Here is an 18,425-nt window from a genome sequence, read left to right on the forward strand (position 1 = left end):
AGGTTCATAAAAGGAGAAGACACAAAAAAAAAGCCACTTAAAGAACATGACAAGCAAGAAGCAAAACCAAATCTTTACATTCTAAAACTGGAATGCTAATCTAAATTCTATGAAATATACCAGAATAAACATTTCCTTATAGTACATTCTATTGAATGAAAAAGAACCTACATTATCTTCTCCCTGTTTTTTTATAATCTCCACAAAAAGCCACAAAAATTTTAGACTGAATTTATTACTGAAATATATTTATAATGAATAACCACAGCTGACAGGTAGCTGACAGGTAAGTCAGTGCATCTCTTCTCACCACTCTTTCACTCTCATCACTACTTTCCTCTTGGTTTTGTTTTTTTTTGGTGCAGTGGTGAACATGCAGTAAGAGCAATACTGGCAGTGTTCCCCAGCTTCTGGCTCTAGGCATTAGGGATTTAGATAGATAATAAGACTATGTAGAAGATACCACTAGTACCTTCCAAAATGAAATCCAAACCAGTTTCCTGGCTTTCTCTGAGCATAGTTCTGAGAGCATTGATCAACAGCTAACTACAAGAGGTTAGCTGTTATAGTAGGTTGTAGAGGAGTAGGAGGTTGAAATGGCGACCTCCTGAGATCCCTTCCATCCAGAATAACCCTGTGATCTCATGACTTCCAGGATTCACAAATACCTGTCTTAAACCTGTTTAATAAACAACACCTATTCAAAAGGTCTGACTACTAAGGAAAACCACTATATTTCCAGCAAGATTTGTACATGCCCATAAATTTAAAAATCAGGACTTTTTTTATTGTTGCCTAATGATGGATAATACAGCCAAAACATCAGGTTATCTATTAGGGCCTAGAAGAAACTAAGCTGAAACTATCAGCCTGTTTTCACAGGACCACTATTTTGCCTGTCCTTTTTGTTTTTATTAGCATTATTGTGAGAAGTCACACATAGGTTTAGGGGTTATGGGAAGCTTTCAGTTAGAAATAGTCTTCAGCTGTGTTATTTTTTGCAGTTTTGATACTTTCAGTTGCATTTGCAGCATTACAAAACTGACACATTTTCATGTATGTTAAAAGACAAAGTTGTTACCAAAAATTCCCCATTCTCGCTGTTTCTATCCACAATGCTATTATTCTTTTCTTATCCTGGGGGGAAGATGAGGGTTTAGTCATATGTTCAGTCTTTTCTAAGGCATAAACAGTAGCCCTGAAAGATGACTAGCATCTTTATAAAGAAGCTACAGTATGTGGTCTTCACAACACATGGTTCCTTTTTTTGTCATTCTGATAAAAGCATAGCAATGTCAATATTTTTTCTTGTGATTTGGTGATTGTCAATGACCTGTATGTCAGCTGATACAGCTGACACAGTTAAACCAGAAATTAGCACTCAGCCTCTTCAGAAGCCAGACACATGGACACTGAGTACATAAAAAATTATAAGACAGTCCACATGATAGTCCATTAAACAATGAAACATGTGACTAACTAAAAAACAGAGATACATCAGCAAATTTCCCTGAGGAAGTTTATGGTATTTAACTCCTAAACATTAATTTTATTGTAGTGTATGAGGAACCAATTAACTGAGAGTTTCATTTTTATCAGACAAGGAAATACTGCTCAGAATATAGATGAACAGTAAATTCAGCATATTTTAATTGTATTAGTCTTGGCTCGTTCACCTCACACATTTTTGCCGATTTAAAAGGTAATTAGATACTTCATCAATAACTTTGTATGCTTTATTTTACTTAGAGCACTTCCAGCAGCAATAAGCTGATATGTAAGAAACATACAATGTACCTATTGTATATTCACATTTTTCCCCCCTAATTGGATATGGTTGAAATAGTGATTAAAGTGTTTTCAGAAAGCCCCTCGTTGATGACATCTGACCGGGAACACAATATGATTTGTTACAACAAATTATGCACAGGGGAGAGGAGAAATGGGTAAGTAAAAACAGTTCTTGTTTCTAAAATCTGGCATATTTCCATAAAAATAACTTAGGTATCAGCAAACAAAGGACTACCTAGAAGTTTTCATGAGAATTTGTGAACAACTTGGAAAACATATTTGATCTAAATACCACTTTAAGAACATTCTGAAATACAGTATTACTAACTGTTGTTTCTTGGGAAAAGAGAACAGATCCTAAAATCCTCATTTAATTCAATTTCTTGCACACCTCTTTGTAGAAAACCAACAGTGATGTTTTTTATCGTCCAAAGAAGAAACTGTCTGCCATTCTACAGCTGAAATCATACTGAAAAATCTCAAGAAGGATACACCATGCCCACTATGCTAAGTAGCTAGTCAGCATTTCACACACTTTTAAAGGCTTCATCAAATACTTAAAGAAGCACTGGAGCACACTTTCCAAAATAAATGTTACTTAACATCCTTGACTTGGGGGAACACATCTTCTTTATGAAGTTTGGATCATTCAGTGTCTTTTAGTGGAAAACTAATAGTAAACAGCGCTGCAAATGCGTACTCACAGAGAAGGCATGGGGAGCATTCTGCCTCCATGCATTCTGCTGCTGACATTGGGTGAAGAATAACAAATTTATCACTGTTCCCAACTTAACCCCTTCTGCCTTTCCTGTAAATAGTTCTCCAAAGAAGCCTCTTCATTTTCACAACTTTTTATTTCCTTCCCTTTATTACCACTTATACAGGAGACGATCTCACTTTAATGTTCCACATACAAACCTATACATAGACATTCATGAAAGGATCATGCTATCTACAAGTGTGGAGCAGCTCCTTCTGAGTTGGAACTATGCTTTCTTTCGAGGACACACTGCAAAACTTATCCTCTATCACTTAACACTGTTTTAATGCTTTCGAAGCACTTCACAAATATTAATTAGTTCTAAATAAATTTTAATTATTTCTAAGAGTGGCCCTAGAAGATCTGTATCATCTGGTGTGAAATCTGACTTTGGTGAAGTCAACAGCAACAGCTCCTCAGACCACAGTCGAACTGACATTTCAGTCACCATCGTGAAAATGCTGGGAGTCATGAATTATCTAGCAAGTATCGCGAGTGGAGCTAACTAGCAACAGCAGCAGTAACAAACAATGGGGTTAAGCACTGCTTCCTGAGAACAAATGAGAAGGGTTACCTGAGTTAATCTGCACAGTTTAAATGTGGGAGAAGCTTCACAACAGTTTGGGAAATGCAGTATTCGGGCTGTTTGGTTTCAGCATCAGCTGAAATGGGAGGAGCTCACTGCCGGTAAAACCCCATCTATTAATATACGTACAGTACTGGGGTTAACTCTTAACAACTGCACAAGGCACAGGTCACTCAGTTAATACTTCATTTTGAAGCATCCACTCTTTATTGAGAGATTTCTATCTGACATACATGATTATATATAATATAAATATTAATTAAATCTAAAAATATATAAATATTATACGTTGTGTATATAATAATATACGAAGAGGTTTGCATAAAAGCTAAAATACTTAAATTCCAAATAGCACAGTGAATAGATACGTAGCAAACAGATAGGTAACTGGTGTTTTTTCTTGTTGATAATGGACAGTATAGCCACATCACATACTTTCAACTTATTTTTTCACATGAAAAAAGGCTTTAGTTGTAAATAACAGCATTCAGTATTTTATAATATTATTTAATATTTTACATGCAATTCTGTCTAGGTATGGAGATTAAGAATTAACTGGAACCACAGATCATACATATTTTTCTCAAATATAAATGTAATCCTAATAGAAGTTCCTCCCTTTTTCTGTGCCAACTTTACCACTACACAATATGCCATAGAGAAAAAAGGGGAAGTGTCAACTTGTGTAAATTGTCTCTTATGTAATGCAAACCATCTGTTTCAAAAACAAAACAAAATGAAAAACCAAGCCACTCCCAAGCATGATCTGCTATGGTTAAAAAGAAAGAAAATTTACTACACTGCATTGGAAGCTGAAAATCATGACCTGCCATGTAGCCACAGAAAAAATGTTTACCCATCTCCTCCCTATATTTATCCAATTTTGAAAATATTTTGAGAAATGACTAATTCACTGAGTATGTATTAGAGATTGATACTGCTGTATTCTCTTTAGAATTTCAGCCTTATAAAATATTTCCAGCCAGATAGGAACCTAAGTGGATAAACCACTGCATCAGAAGATTTGAGTGCCAAATAACTGTAATCTGGCAAAGTACATAGGTACAAAGTATTGGTATGATCTTGCCCTGTTCTCCTATTCTTCTTTGGGTATTAGTCATGACAGAAATTTAAATGGACCCATTATGACCTGCTATGATTATTTTTGCCCTATCTGCAGTCCAACCTTCATAAAAGGAAGTATGCATGGTGAAAACAGTACTCTTCCTTTCCACAGTCTCTCTCTCATTAAGCAATTACTTAATTGGGAAACAAGGAGTGAGGAACCCTACCACACATACTCTTTGAAAGCACTGGGAAACACACATCTAACCCTCTGTTGCTCTAAGATGGACAGGCAAATCAAAAGGCATTGAATAAATGAATTTGGCTTCATTACCTAAGCTGAACGAGGCAAAAATGATGTACCTAGTTATACCACTATTTTTTCTCTTTCGCTAACCTCAAGGCTTGATCACACCTTCCCTTCCAGCTGCAGCTGTGCTGGCTGAAGAGGCCACCGTCTCAACTCACAGCCCTCTGCCAAAGGTTACTATTGTGACCACAGCTTGGTTAGTTGCTTCCCAACATGTTTCCATTAAAACTAGCCAGCTTAGTTTAAGCAATTTTAACAGAATTTCAACTGCTATCCCAGTTTGGGCAGAAGGAGGTTACTGAGTGCTAAAGGTAGGCCAGGCTGCCAGAAATTAGAGGCACAGAGATGAGCAACAAGAGGCAGTTATCTCTCCAGTCACTTGGCCTGCAGGAAGAAGGAGGCAGATCAGATAAGCCATGATGCGTGAAACAGCTCAACTGACTAGAGGCCTGAGTGCCACAGATGACCTGCTCTTTCATTTGAGACACAATTTTGGAGAAGTTATTTTTCAAAGAGGCAAGGCACACAACAATATAAACACTTAGACCCTTTGAAGGTGTTCCCAGCCAAGCAGACATCTTAGTTATCCATAACCAAGTTATTGAACATCAATAATTATTTATGAAAATACAGGTTATTTGTCATGGCAATTTCCCTTTCCTTTTCCTTCAGACTTTCATCTCTTTTATGGAGAAACAGCATCTGAATTTCTCTAAGAACTGATTTTCATGAGTCTTAGTTATTTGTGACTGGAAATGAATTGTCTCATAGAGATTTTTGTTGTCCCTGTGTGCAGTTAATAAGCAGTCAGACAAAGATGCAGGTAATGAGATACTCAGAAGTTCATACAAAGGCTTTTCTTGCAAAAGTGAACTTTGTGAAAGTTAGGTATTTAATGTGCTGAAAAGTTGCGCAAATTGATCTCCTCTAAGTTCTCCGATGAACTGCTACCCTGGTACCAACTTTAGTTCATTTCAAGCTAGCATAGGTAACTGTATTGAAGCTCAGAGTATAAACAGTATAAACATTTGCTAAATATCCTTGAGACTTAGATCCCAGTGTCTTTTCAAATAGAGATTTAGCCTCCAAAATCACTCAGGTACTTTAGAAAATGCTATCCAAACCTCTTTGTTTTTCAATCTCCCACATCTTTGCCAAGAGTCCTGATAAACAGAAGGGCAAGCAGAGAAGTGGGAGAAATATGTTTTAATGGCTTGTCAAAAACATTACTTGATGTGAACATGTTATAGTTTTAAGGCACTTCCTTTTTCTTCCCTGCTGCAAGCTTTCTAGGTGTAGCTAAATCCGTATATGCTTTTGTTTACACTAAACTGTGAGTGAAAAGAAAAATCCTTTGGACTACTTATCACTTTTCCTCAGCTTCTCAGTTAAATTCAGTCAAACATGCCAGGGAATCACCAAACACAGAGCTGCCTTTTTCCACTGGCTTCTGCTCAGTCCTAGACCTTGGCATGCTGTTAATTCCAAGCCTTACTGCCAAGAGCAGCAGCCACTTTGCTCTTTTTTGTTTTTCATTTTCAAGGTTACACAAATACGTGATGTCATATGTACTTCATGGATGTGAGGTACTATATGACAGCCTTACAGTTAATGCATATGCAGTAAAAAGAAGGAAGAAACCAATCTCAACTCTTTCTATCCAAATCCAATTGCTTTAACATGGAGATGATTCAGTATGCCAGATAAATCTAACAGGATGCTTTCTTGACCATTTCCAGGCCTACAGTTTTGCTAGCATCATATTCAGTGCGGCTTTCAGTTAAACATTCTGTAATGTGAATCACTGCTTCTCCCATTTAAGAAAGAATGAGTGTAAAATCACTGGAAGAACTGAATGAGTCTATGCTTTGGCACTGCAGCTTCTGAGGGACGTGTAGTGTTTTGAACAGTAACTTTCAGTAGTGGTCCTAGTCTGTAAAATATTAGGAAAAAGCAGTTGTGGCCAAAGCAACTCAACTTTTTCACTCAAGTACAGTATCTGTAATGTTATGGGAACTGAAAGAAATCTAAAATCATTGGTTAAGCCAGTTAAATAAAGGAATCTTTTTAAGTACTAATTTTATGAAACTGCTGCAGTGGCAATTGCTGAGTAACTCAAACAACTGATGAATTTGTGGGTTGGTGAATGATGCAGATGGATACACTGACATGGATATAATAAGGCTAAGCACACATAACAGAGACAGAAAATGGTAGAGCAAGCAAGTCTTAGATAACTTGGTAGGAAACTGGAGTCAGAAGAGTTATAGAAGCACAAATACAAGAAAACAAGACTGAAATTCATGCTGTAGCTAAGTCTATTCATGGAAATGGAGATCCTCAGTTAATCTTTAACTTGCATTTGTTCCATCTTGCTGACAGGAACATGAGATTCTATGGAAGGCTTAAACAAAATTTCAAAAAAATATCTGGAGGTAGAGAACAATACAAATCTTTCAAAGATTAAAAAAAATGTAGATGCTATATTTTTTTGTGTTAGTCTCCCATAAATATAGTTTGTGCTAGTCCATCAAACTGAAAGGCATATGCTCTCTTTGATCTCTGTGCAGAACCCCTGTTGAGATTAATGTGCATTCTGTGTGAAGAAAGAGACTAGAATAGGCCCTCAGTTCACAAATAGTAAGCAGGCTGCTTCAGGAAAAAACATATTTTCTTACAACAGCGTTGAAATTTATCGGGAACTTTCAAATAGCTTCTCTTCAGATCTATGTGCGTGTGTGTGGTCATGAGCATTCACTTGTCAAAAAGATCTGTCAGAAAGAAGGTGCACAAATCTACTTTTCTTGTGAAATGTTTTGCTGTTACACTAAAACATATTTCATCTCTGACAATCTTTCCTCATTCAACACAGACTACTTCTGCATTTTAAACTCATCTGTGCAAGTTGTTGGCTTTGTCCATCAGACTAGAACCTTATACAGGCTGGCATTAAATTGTGCCTTGTACCCACTTCCAACTAAAAAAGTCTACAGGACTTACTGCATCCCGCTTTGTAGCTGAAACCAGGAGGAAGAAGGAATCCTTGCTGAGCAGCTGCTGCTAGGGTTCGTTGGTCTGGAGGGAATACGGGAATCATTAATGGAGGCAGCTGACCCTGGACCTGCTGAACAGGAGAGGGAAAATCAAACGTGGAATTTTTTCAGGGGGAAAATATCTCCTTATGTGCTTTCTCTCACTTCTTTTCTGAGAGGTCAGATTTGGACACGCTCTTCCATAATGGGCTGTTCCAATGCATCAACTATTTAAACTCATCTTCATTATCAAAGCACTTCATATGAATCACATCAATCCAAAACAAATCAAAAGAATCCACTGATGCATACCTACATCCCAATTAAGTACTGCCCCACACTCCACAATACTTCCATTCTCTTTGACTGCAAGGTGGCCTTTTCTTCTTTTCTTATTGTATTGTGTAACAATATCTTTGTCTCAAACAGTAGGTTTTGTCCTGACTGAGCCCAAACGCAAACATCCAAGCACACAGAAGTAAGAGTATGTGAAAAACTAATGTACAGCACTGTCTTTACTTTTTTTTTTTTTTCCCATATGCGTGCACTCACAGGTATGTGCAAAAAAATAATATCTCAGATGGTAAGAAAAAAAGTGGAGACTTTATTCACAAACACAACACAGCTATGTCTGAAGTGTTAGCTGTTCAACTTTGCACAGCAACTGTACACAACCATGTAAGCCAGGAAATGGAAAATATTATGTTGTAAGTGGATACTGCAGGGGACTTAAGACATGCAGAAATTAGTCATCAAAACTGGAAGTATGCCATAGCACGGCATCTAATATTATTGCTATTACCAAATTTTGCAGGGGTTTTAACTAGCAGAACTGGACATTGTCTTTGTATTTCACACAGATGAGGAACACAAGGTTTGCTAGATTAAACTGTTAAATAGCTGGTTTTCATTTCTTTTTAAAAACACCACGCTGACAAATATAATTTTTCTGGAGATCAGTCAGCAGAGAATTAGTCATTTTTAAGAGAGGTCATCTTAGATTTGCAATGGCGCTGCAAAGCTGAGACACTGGAGGTATAGATCCATTGTCAAAGACTAAAATGTAGTTTGTGGCTGGTTGCCTGAACAAACAAAATTAGGGTATTGATAGACAAGTAGTTTTAGCCAAAGGCAGGTATTACTCCCTTCATTATTGTTTGCAGAGCAGAACTAGCTCCTTGACTGCCACAGTTCAGATTAGAGCATCTTAACTTAATTTTATTTTAATCCAATCTCTTGAAGATCTAGAAGATGTCTCACTTCAGCCAATACTGCCACAAAGAGGAAAAGTGGTAAGAAATTCGGGATAGTGACCTCTTAATTTATTGCAGGACCTGTCAACGCCTATGTGTGTGCTGCCTGCATCCTTATGGCCTGAAGCAATTTGCAAAGATGGACTTCAAGAGTGCTGTTGATGGAAATATTTGCAGTGGGAGATAAAGACTGGGACCAAAGCTAGAGTAGATACAGCTCCGCTCACTGAACTCAATCCATTTTTTGTTTCTTCCATGTTCTTCTTTCTATTCTCATCCTGTTGACTAGAAGGCACACGCACTTTAACTGTATTGCAGAAGATAAAAAACATACAAAATATGACTTCTTCTCTATAAACACTGTTACCCTAGAACTAACTGTTCAATGTCTGCTTTTTCTTCTTTTCTTTTCCTGTTTGAGATTTTTTTTTTTTAAAGACAAAGACAAAGTAACTGTATTCTTTTAGAACAAAAATGAACAGCCGTGTGGAATTTTTGCATAGTACTCTTCTTCGGCAAAAAGCCACAGAACTTTTTTTTAAATGGTTTCCAAGGATGAAAGTGACTTTGCCAAGCAAAGAAGCTTCAAAACAGGACTCAAAAACACTAATAGAAAGACAGATGGTTCTACTAAGAGCTTTGCTGCCAAAAAAAATGTTAAAAAAAGTGAAAAAAAAATGAAATGATGTTATTGAAGCTGACTGCAAAGTTCTCTGATGACTGCAAATACTCTTGTCCCACTGCAAGTGTTAACTCTGCCTCCAGGGCTAATATAACTAAAGCACCACACACACACAAATTGTCATTGCCAAGCCCACAATGTAGCACAAGTCTGCACTTGATTCCAAGTGACTGCCAAACACACGAACAAAACACCACACTGAAAATTTCCCATTTAGGAAAACATTTACCAGGAAAAAATGCCCTTTCTTCTTAAATCTGACTGTTGCACTTTCATTTTTTTCAAATCACTGCTCCCCTTTCTCTCTCCATAGAGCCTTCAGACCCACTAATTTCAATAACACAACCCCAGTTGTGTTAAGGAGGTAAGAACTATAGAGTGATGAGGATCGTTTGCATGGATACAGAAATAACGCAGTCAAAACAATATGATTTTCATTCCAGGATGGAATGTATGTAGCACCACTCGAACAGCTACACTTCATTTTCTTCCAAATACAAATAAGTGCAATTATTATTTTATTTTAATCCGATTACCTGACACAATTAATACAAATTACTCGTATTTTTATGGCTTATTTAACTACCACATTTTAACTTTTGGTATGTTTATTATTATTACCTAGAATTGCTAGGATACAACCATTTCAAGTGGCACAGGATACAGAAGGCCCTCCTTCTGTGTTTTATGCAAAAGGTATTTTCCTTTCTTTTATTTTTAGCTATTACTGCATCAGTTAACATCTCTCACAAATGATTTTTTTTTTTTTTTTGCTACATGGTTTACATATTTGCCAAAGTTTCCCTAATAGTAACTTCTTCATTTTTAATTTCAATGTAATAGACTACAAATTAGAGTTACTTCTGGCCCTTTCGGTTTGTTCTGCTAATGGACATATATATGTAGACAAAATACATCTGAAGCAATCTAAAAATGCACACAGTTGTCAAGACTCTTCCACTCGCAAGTCTCTCTGCATGATTATCTATCCTGAGTTGTAATTTCCTGAAGGTAAAGATTCTAATTTAAATCCGCACAATAGATTCAATAGATTTAATGAGCTACAATCTCACCTCATAACTTCTTAAATACTTTATTATGTTAGACTGGATAATACAGATATGATCTTCCCAGGGGCTGTTTTTTCACTACACATATTATTGTCGTGATGTCAACTGATCACACAGTGCCCTGCTCTTACTTTCAATTTGAATGTCAACACCACATATCAGATTAACCAGAAGTACTCTTGTACTGCACGACAAACTGTGAGGCATGTTATGCAAAGAAAAGGAATCTGACATATACAAAATAACAAAGAAATAAGCAGAATGTTACGAGAGCTGCAGCACTCTATACAATCAGTTCACTGCTCAAGGAATTTGTACTTTCATTCACGTATCTCTGACAAATAATTTGGGGCAACAAGGAAGACCATGCTACAAGGAAGGAAGGAAAACCATACCACTTGATATTTAGCTTATGAGAAATTCTTCCCTTAAGGAAGAGGATAAACAAGAGTTCAAACAGGCCAAGAAAGCAAAACTTCTCTTAATCCCAAGGAATACATTTAATCATCTTTTGTAATGGCAAAGTATTTTAGGAGTAGCCAGAATTGCAACTAAGTTTTACCTGGAGTCCAAACCAAAATCAGGGACTCTTCATACTTGTCACTAAAATGACACAAAGAGTAGGCCCAAAAAACTTAACAATGAAAATCAGTGTGAGCAGGTGACATACCACTGATGTACTGTGCAAGTGAGAAACTGAGGCATCTAGAGCTGCCTGTAGAGATTTTCAGTTTGGGGGAGGTGCCTCTCTGAGTCTCTTCTCGTTTCTGCATCCTTGAAAATCTGACATTAAATGACTTATCCTTATCAAAAGTAATTTGCTGTTAAACTTGGAACAGAATCAAGATGGGGAAGCGCAGGCCAGCATCCTCACAGATCTGTATGATTCCTTTGTGACCTGACCATAACAAATGCAGTCACACAAAGAAGCGCACTCCGTGTAGCTAAGGCAGGATTCCCAACATTCCTAGATTCATTATAAGTGTAATTAACACTTCTGCTTAAATTGTGGTCTCCTACCTACTCCTAGGAACGTACTATGGTTACCACAGCTACCTAAGCACTAAGATTTTAACAATTACCCCTACTGTTTGCTACTAGCTCCTGCTGTGACTTGTGTAAATTGAGATCGCAAACAACTGAATTGCAGTTCTACTCCATTTTCTGTAAAATGGCACTATATAAATAGCTAAAAAAAAAAAAAAAAAAAAAAAAAAAAAAAAAAAAAAAAAAGTTAAGGAAACATGTAGGTTGCAAAGGTGGGCATCGAAAGCTTATGAAATCTCAGAAATGGGATAACACACATAACCTTATTTTGGCCCTTGATGCCCATGCATCTTGACACAGTCATTAATTAAGAGTTCAAAGTTTTCCCCCTCACATGATTCTTGCTTAATCCAGCAGGCTCATAATATTTCTCAAGTAATACAAACCCATACTTTCAACGAGTACAAGCCCCTAGCATATTTGCTATGATTTTTAGTTATTTTGTTCTCATACATGTATACCAGTTTCATTTCTGCTGCTGCTCATTAAATGTTTATTACCATAAACTTTCATGTAAGTTTTCCTCTCTCCAAAGTAAGTATTTCATTACATTTCCTGGCATCCATGTATAACACTTCACGCTGAGGGGTGAATGCTGATCTTCCACCCACCTCTAGTACTTCAGAAGCAGTTCTATCAATTTCAGTGAGAATGGTGACGGAGGAACAAATTACTCAGTGTGAAATAAGACGGCAGCAAAAAGCAACACTCCCTTCCCTGCAAACTGACAAAACCCTGAGCAGTTCTCTACCTTTGAGCTGTTTAAAGGATGTTCTTCAGGAACTGTATGAGCATCTTTACTGAAATGATCTCCTACGTGGCTTCTCAAGTAGAAGTGTGGCTAATTTTTATTTTCCATGGAGTTAATGTCAACTGCTCAAAGACGTTTGAGTTTTACATTTCTAGAACCATGGATGTGCTTGAATGATTCCATTAACTTTCAACTGTTGTATGAGTAGCTTCTTGCCCATGACTTTTTTAGAAGTACCTCTTCTGCTTTGTGTATAAGAATGTAAAGTACTTTTGCCACGCAATGACATAAATATGTCCTTCAAAAATGACATGTTTAATTGCATCAGTCCCTCTTCCTCCAGAAACACTTGGCTCCTGGTGGTACACACTCTGCTGAGGGACTGGATTCCTCAATTAGCACGTGTTGGCCATTTCTTTCTCTCTCTCCCACCCCTCCCCACATCTATCTTAAGGGAAGTAAAAATATATGTCCTCATATAACTACAATCTGCTATTTTCCCTTACAGTGACGTTTAAAATAAGAAAAGAAAATGTTGTTCTCATTCTCTAAATCAGTTCCTTAAATTGACACTGGCATGTCCTAAATTTATACAGCAAAGGGATCTGCCTAGCCAGGTAATACAGGGATCATCTTCCCAGTGAGTTTGAGGTGGCTTTTTATGGGGTGCTTAAGAGAGTGCTTAAGAAGCAAAAACAGAAGATGCATGCCAAGGAAAAGAGTCACAGAGGAGACAGACAGCACACTTGTCCTACCCCCTGCTCTGAAGACCAAATGCTCTGCCTTCACTGCTGAGCTCACTGAACTGCCAGACGTAGTGGTAGAGCGGTTCTGACACAAGATTTTTTGACTGATGTTTCTTCTTGATCTCTACCTGAGATTTTTTCTGCAGTGAATTATATCAGCCCTATATTACTCTTCCCTTTACTATGCAAGAGGCTCACACAATCGATAGCAGTATGTATCAAAATTCATCCTGCCTGAACACACCAGCTAATTCCACAGTAATAACTCACTGCTCATAGCTGTGTATAAACACTGGTACCTATCACAGAAAAGGATGCCCTCATACTGGCAATCTTTTAAGAAGAATAAGAAAGGTTATTTAGGCAGAGAAACAACAACAACAAAAATGTATTACTTTAACTCCACTAGCAGAGGAAAGCTTTATTGGGAATTATAGTCTAGAAAAACTTGCTATAGCTTGCTATAATACAGAGACAGAATACAGAATACAGAATCCCTAACAAGTTAATAGTTGTTATGAACGCTCCTTGCCTTGCAGAAAACATCAGGAACAAACTTTGAGGAAAACTCAACTGCGGCTCAGAGAACTGTATAAACATTTTTTCATATTATTACAAAGCAAGGCTTTTCCGGGCTGGAAGCGTTCTGTCTTTGCTCAGTCTTGCAAGAGAATCCAGGTGTCACTACCAGCACCTGTCTCAAATTTATCTCATCATAAAGTCTTTAAGTATTACCAAATTGAACATACGTTTAGCCTTTTAAACTAAGTGCAGAGAAGTGCCTTAAACTGCCAAGTAATACAGACGGTAGCTGTTTTCATGTCAATAACGTGCTTCTGAAGGCTTTCCTGCTCTACCACATACTACAGAACAAAATGCACTGGTGAGAAACAAACACCTTCAGCAGCACTTGGAAGGGTATGAGCCAAAAGGACCTTTTGCATTACAGAACATCTCTTGGATGGGACTTCTGAGGGGAAAAAAAGCAGTATTATTCAAAAAGAAATACTAAAATAACTTTAGAACATTTTTTAAAATATTTGATTTATCACAGAAAAAGCATGCAGAGGAGGGGAAAGCAATAACATGAGTTTTGCCCATTGAGGATGATGTACAATGAGTACTCTGGCTTATGCCACTTAGCATGGAAGTTATTTACACGGCAATTCTGCCATGAAAGCATTTGCACAAACAGCCCAACTGAAAAAGGAAGAGGCCATCTGAAAGAAAAAGAACACAAACTGAAATTCACTCCAGTATTCTTTTTAAGACAGAAGTCTAAGAGTTCATGCAAGAATGGCTGCTGCAGGTTCAGCAACAATCCATTAGTTGGGGGTCCTACAGCAGAAACAGAACTTTAAGGGCAAGCCACTGTAATTCAGGTGGCAGCTACACTGGAAGACTGAAGACCACTCTCAAAAGAATCCTTTCTAATCAAAGATAGTTGCAGCTCAGGAGCAAAACTCAAAATAATTTACTCCTTCTTTTTTATTATTTTTTTTTATTTTTTTTAATTTTTTTTTTTAAGGGAAAAAAGATCCACTGTTAGGTTGATTGAGCCATATGTTCCATGATAAGAATAATGTCAGCAGAGGACAGAAAATTGGCTTGAGAGGTAGGCTGACCAATGTCTGGGCCAGACTATCGTATTTCACCTTAGTTAATGTTCACATAAATACTATGTTTCTTATGCCACAGCCTCTAAGTACCCAGTCATCTTGTATAGTACCTTTCCTAGACAAGCAAGGACTACAGCAGAAAGCTGCCACCAACCTGTGACTGTCACAACTAATGATTTACATGACATATTGTACTCAGTGTATTTGCTGGCTAATAGCAACTTGCTCCCAAATGTCACTGCTATGTACCAAGAGTTATCTGCAAAGTCACACCCTTCAAAATGAAAAGCCTACGAACTTACATTAATTACTGATGCTGCCTCACAGCATATGATGGAGCATACCGTTCCCAGATGCTTGTTTAATGCTTTTCCCAATGAGCTCAGGACAAGAGCTGATCGCTGTAGCAGTAAGCTATTCAGTGAAACATTTGTCAGTGAAAAGAAAACAGGTGTGAGATTTCCTGATGTGTTTTAAAAGACAGCATGTAGGATAATTTCTTGAGCTGCACATGTGGACTGCTTTTTGCAGTTAGCTGATCTGTTATATATTAGTGTCATTATTCAAATTATAAAGAATTTTTTTTTTTTTCACATGCAATAAAGAATCAGAGACGAAAATAAGTCTGCTTCCCTTAGCGTTTTTTGTATCAGCATTCCAGAAGTTACCTGTATATATTTTCCTCCTGATTTTCCACATTCTGTTTAAAGAGAATAGAGTGGCTGCATTCTCTGAGTTTGTGCTAGCCCACCTCTCTCTCAAAATTACTTTGGTATACCCAATGCTCATGTTCTACCAGATAAAAATTCTTTCTGCGACATTATCAAAGACTGCCATCAAAAGAACTCTGGAAGGAAAGTCCAATATTAACTACAGCTGCAGAAGACAAGGGAGCAGCAAATAGAACAGTTTGTGTCAGCTCTGTGTTACGTAGGAGCTCCTTCTTTTTTCAGACTGTTGGAAATAGGAGTGACAAGTATGACAGTAAGAAGAAGTGTGCAGGATCTAGAGGATTTTTCTGGTAAGAGCAGATTTTTTTTTAATATATGCATGGTTACTTTGCAAATCTTCACATTATTAACCATTGCATATACTACGAGAACAAGAAAGAAAGGGAAGCACAGCACAGCACTAGTGCATGGGAAGTAGGAACAGGGCAGGAAAGGAATAAGAATCATCCAAAACTGCCTTTCTAATAACTTCTGTGAATGCTGTAAGTTGATGGATTTGGGCACAGAAATAAATTGTAATATTACACCTCATGATGGGCAGCAAGCCTTCCTCCCCCTTGACAGATAAATCCTGCTAGCTAGAAGGAATGCCCCACCCTGCTCTCCTCAGTGCTTTCGAGGTACCTTTGGACTTATTCTGACACCAGAGGTACTCCTGTGAATTTTTTCATGCAAAGGATGCCAACTTGACCAACTTCACTGTATTCTCACAAAACATTTGCCTATAAAGCTGCCCAAGGCCATTTCCAGGTTAGGAAAGAAACATTTATTCTATCTGTAGTTCCTGCTCTTAGGCTGAAGTAGTGCAGCTGCTGTTGGGGTGTGAGCTCCATTCACTGCACTGGCCACTTCACTGACTAAGTGTCGGCTCCTGCAGAATCAGAAGCAGAACTGTATTTAATGTATTGCTTAATTCAAAGATTTCATTAGTCCTTTTCCCCAGAAGATGAAGAAATGGATGGCAAGAGCAAGGCTGATGCCACTGTACATACTAACTACTGACTACTTGTACATACTGATTAACTGATATTTTTTCTCATATGAGGTTGTTCAGATGCATCTTTACACTCTTTCCTTTACCTGTTGTTGATTTTTCCATGTCTGCATATTAAAATCCAAGTAAAAATCATTTTTATGCATAACTTGCAGTAATATTTTTTAATCTCTGAAATAGAACAGATCTAATATGAAAACCACTGGCTTTAAAAAGATGTACAGATGAAGGCAAGTGCCATGACCTCATTTTTGACACAAATTCATGAACAGATCAATATCTAAGGCCTAAACCACTTAATAGTGAACTGCCTTCATTAAAGAACTCATTATTTTATTAATGACCCAGGCCACTCCTGCAAAAAACCTGTGAATCAAAAGCAGTAATCATCTCATGGTTCAAATACAGCTTAATGGAATGAGGGACTATAAAGTGTGCGAGGATAAAACAGGAAGTTGGTGGGTGTGCTGTGGTACTTCCCTGGAATGGAGAGGACTTAAAAGGCCAGCCCATCTCTCCCCCTGGTCTTCCTTCATCCCTACCGTGACAAACAGCAAGCAATAGCTCTCTACAGCCTTCCGTTCTCCCTCTAGGGATGCTCCCCCTGTAATGCTCTTGCACCACAGAATTGATACTATATGGTCTTCTATTTCAGCTCTTTCATTTCCACTCATTATAAGCCATGACACATTTCGTGTAATTATTCTACATATAATTACAGTAGGATATTTAAGTCACATCAAATAATATGAAACAATTCTACCTTCATAATTCTGAGCACAGAAATCTTGCTTACTCAAATTAGTTGGCTCAGAAGACAAGGAGATAACCATAACTCTGCCTTCTAACAGCTATTTCTTTGGTTGTGGGGTTTCTGTGTCAATTTCCTTAATATGATTTAAGATAATATTACTATACAGAGAGGAAAAGGTATTCTTTCAAACAAAATCTTAAGATTTCACAATATATTTTTCACTCATTACCTCTTTGACAAGTGGAATGTCATTAATTGAAGCATACGTAACAATTTTAATGCATAGGCAGTGGGCAAGAAATGGGTTCTTTAATATCATGTAGTGGGCAGAAATTCAAAAACTATTCAGTTCCTGAATGGTGCAATGGTATAAATAAACACAAAAGCCTTATCAAAGTCATTTACTTAAAGTAATACTACGTAGAGAGAAAAAATGCATATAAAGGACTCGAAGTATATTCCATATGTTAAGTCTGTACACTCTTGGTTTCTTTAAGTTGAAAGACTGAGGGACACAGTTAATAAAACAGTATACACTCTAATGTACAATCTAATATTGTAGAGGGAAAGAAATATTCCTTATGGCCTGATCAGTGTAGTCTTTGGCAGAAACGGGTCTGCTCAGGGAATCTTACACTTAAATCACTGATTAAACCCTTTCAGTGTGTCCTCTTTTTTCCACTTTTTTTTTTTATTATTACTAAATCACATACATGTTTCAATGTATGGCTGGTCTCCAGTGACATCAGCTTCAGAGCACTAGTTGCTACAACAACTCAATGTATTTCTTTCCTAAAGAGGATATTTTACTATCATTATTATTTTCTATTGCATTTTACTGCTTTCTACATGATCTTATGAACTCCTGCACTTAAATAAGATGGACAAATGGCCAAGAAAACTAATACCAAATGTTAGTAGAAATCTCTATGGAAAATACTTTTCTAGTGTTGGATAGCTGCTAATCACTGCCCAGGGACATGCACAATAAAGACCTGTTTTCAATCTTTCAGCTGTTTGGACTTGTTTCTGACTGTCCCTTTTGCCAGTGGAATTGTTCTTTAATAGAGTTTAGTTTCACCATCATGTTCAATTTTAAAAGTAAAAAGGAATCAAGGTGCAGAAGAAAGAGCATTTAAGTGTATACACAGTCACTCTTTCTTTCAAGTCCCAATGCTTCTTTTTTTCCTCATTACCAAAATACTCATGCAAAAATGTTTTTCAGAAGTTTTAT

General features: G+C 37.2%; 1 protein-coding gene across 7 annotated transcripts in view; it reads right to left on the reverse strand.

Annotated features, from left to right (window-relative positions):
* The window catches only part of SOX5 (SRY-box transcription factor 5), a gene marked incomplete at both ends in the record, with an annotated part of 282,959 nt that overhangs the window by 89,708 nt on the left and 174,826 nt on the right, over window positions 1–18,425 (reverse strand). For 6 of the 7 annotated variants that reach the window (XM_079543756.1, XM_079543754.1, XM_079543753.1 and 3 more), the window contains one exon: window positions 7,513–7,633. In XM_079543756.1, the coding sequence (XP_079399882.1) occupies window positions 7,513–7,633 (121 nt within the window). Of the gene's footprint in view, window positions 1–7,512; window positions 7,637–18,425 lie in introns of all 7 variants that reach the window. The other variant, XM_079543752.1, reaches the window with a different exon arrangement.

The sequence above is a fragment of the Tetrao urogallus genome (genome assembly GCF_951394365.1).
Source record: "Tetrao urogallus genome assembly, chromosome: 1".
In the NCBI taxonomy this organism is placed as follows: domain Eukaryota; kingdom Metazoa; phylum Chordata; class Aves; order Galliformes; family Phasianidae; genus Tetrao; species Tetrao urogallus.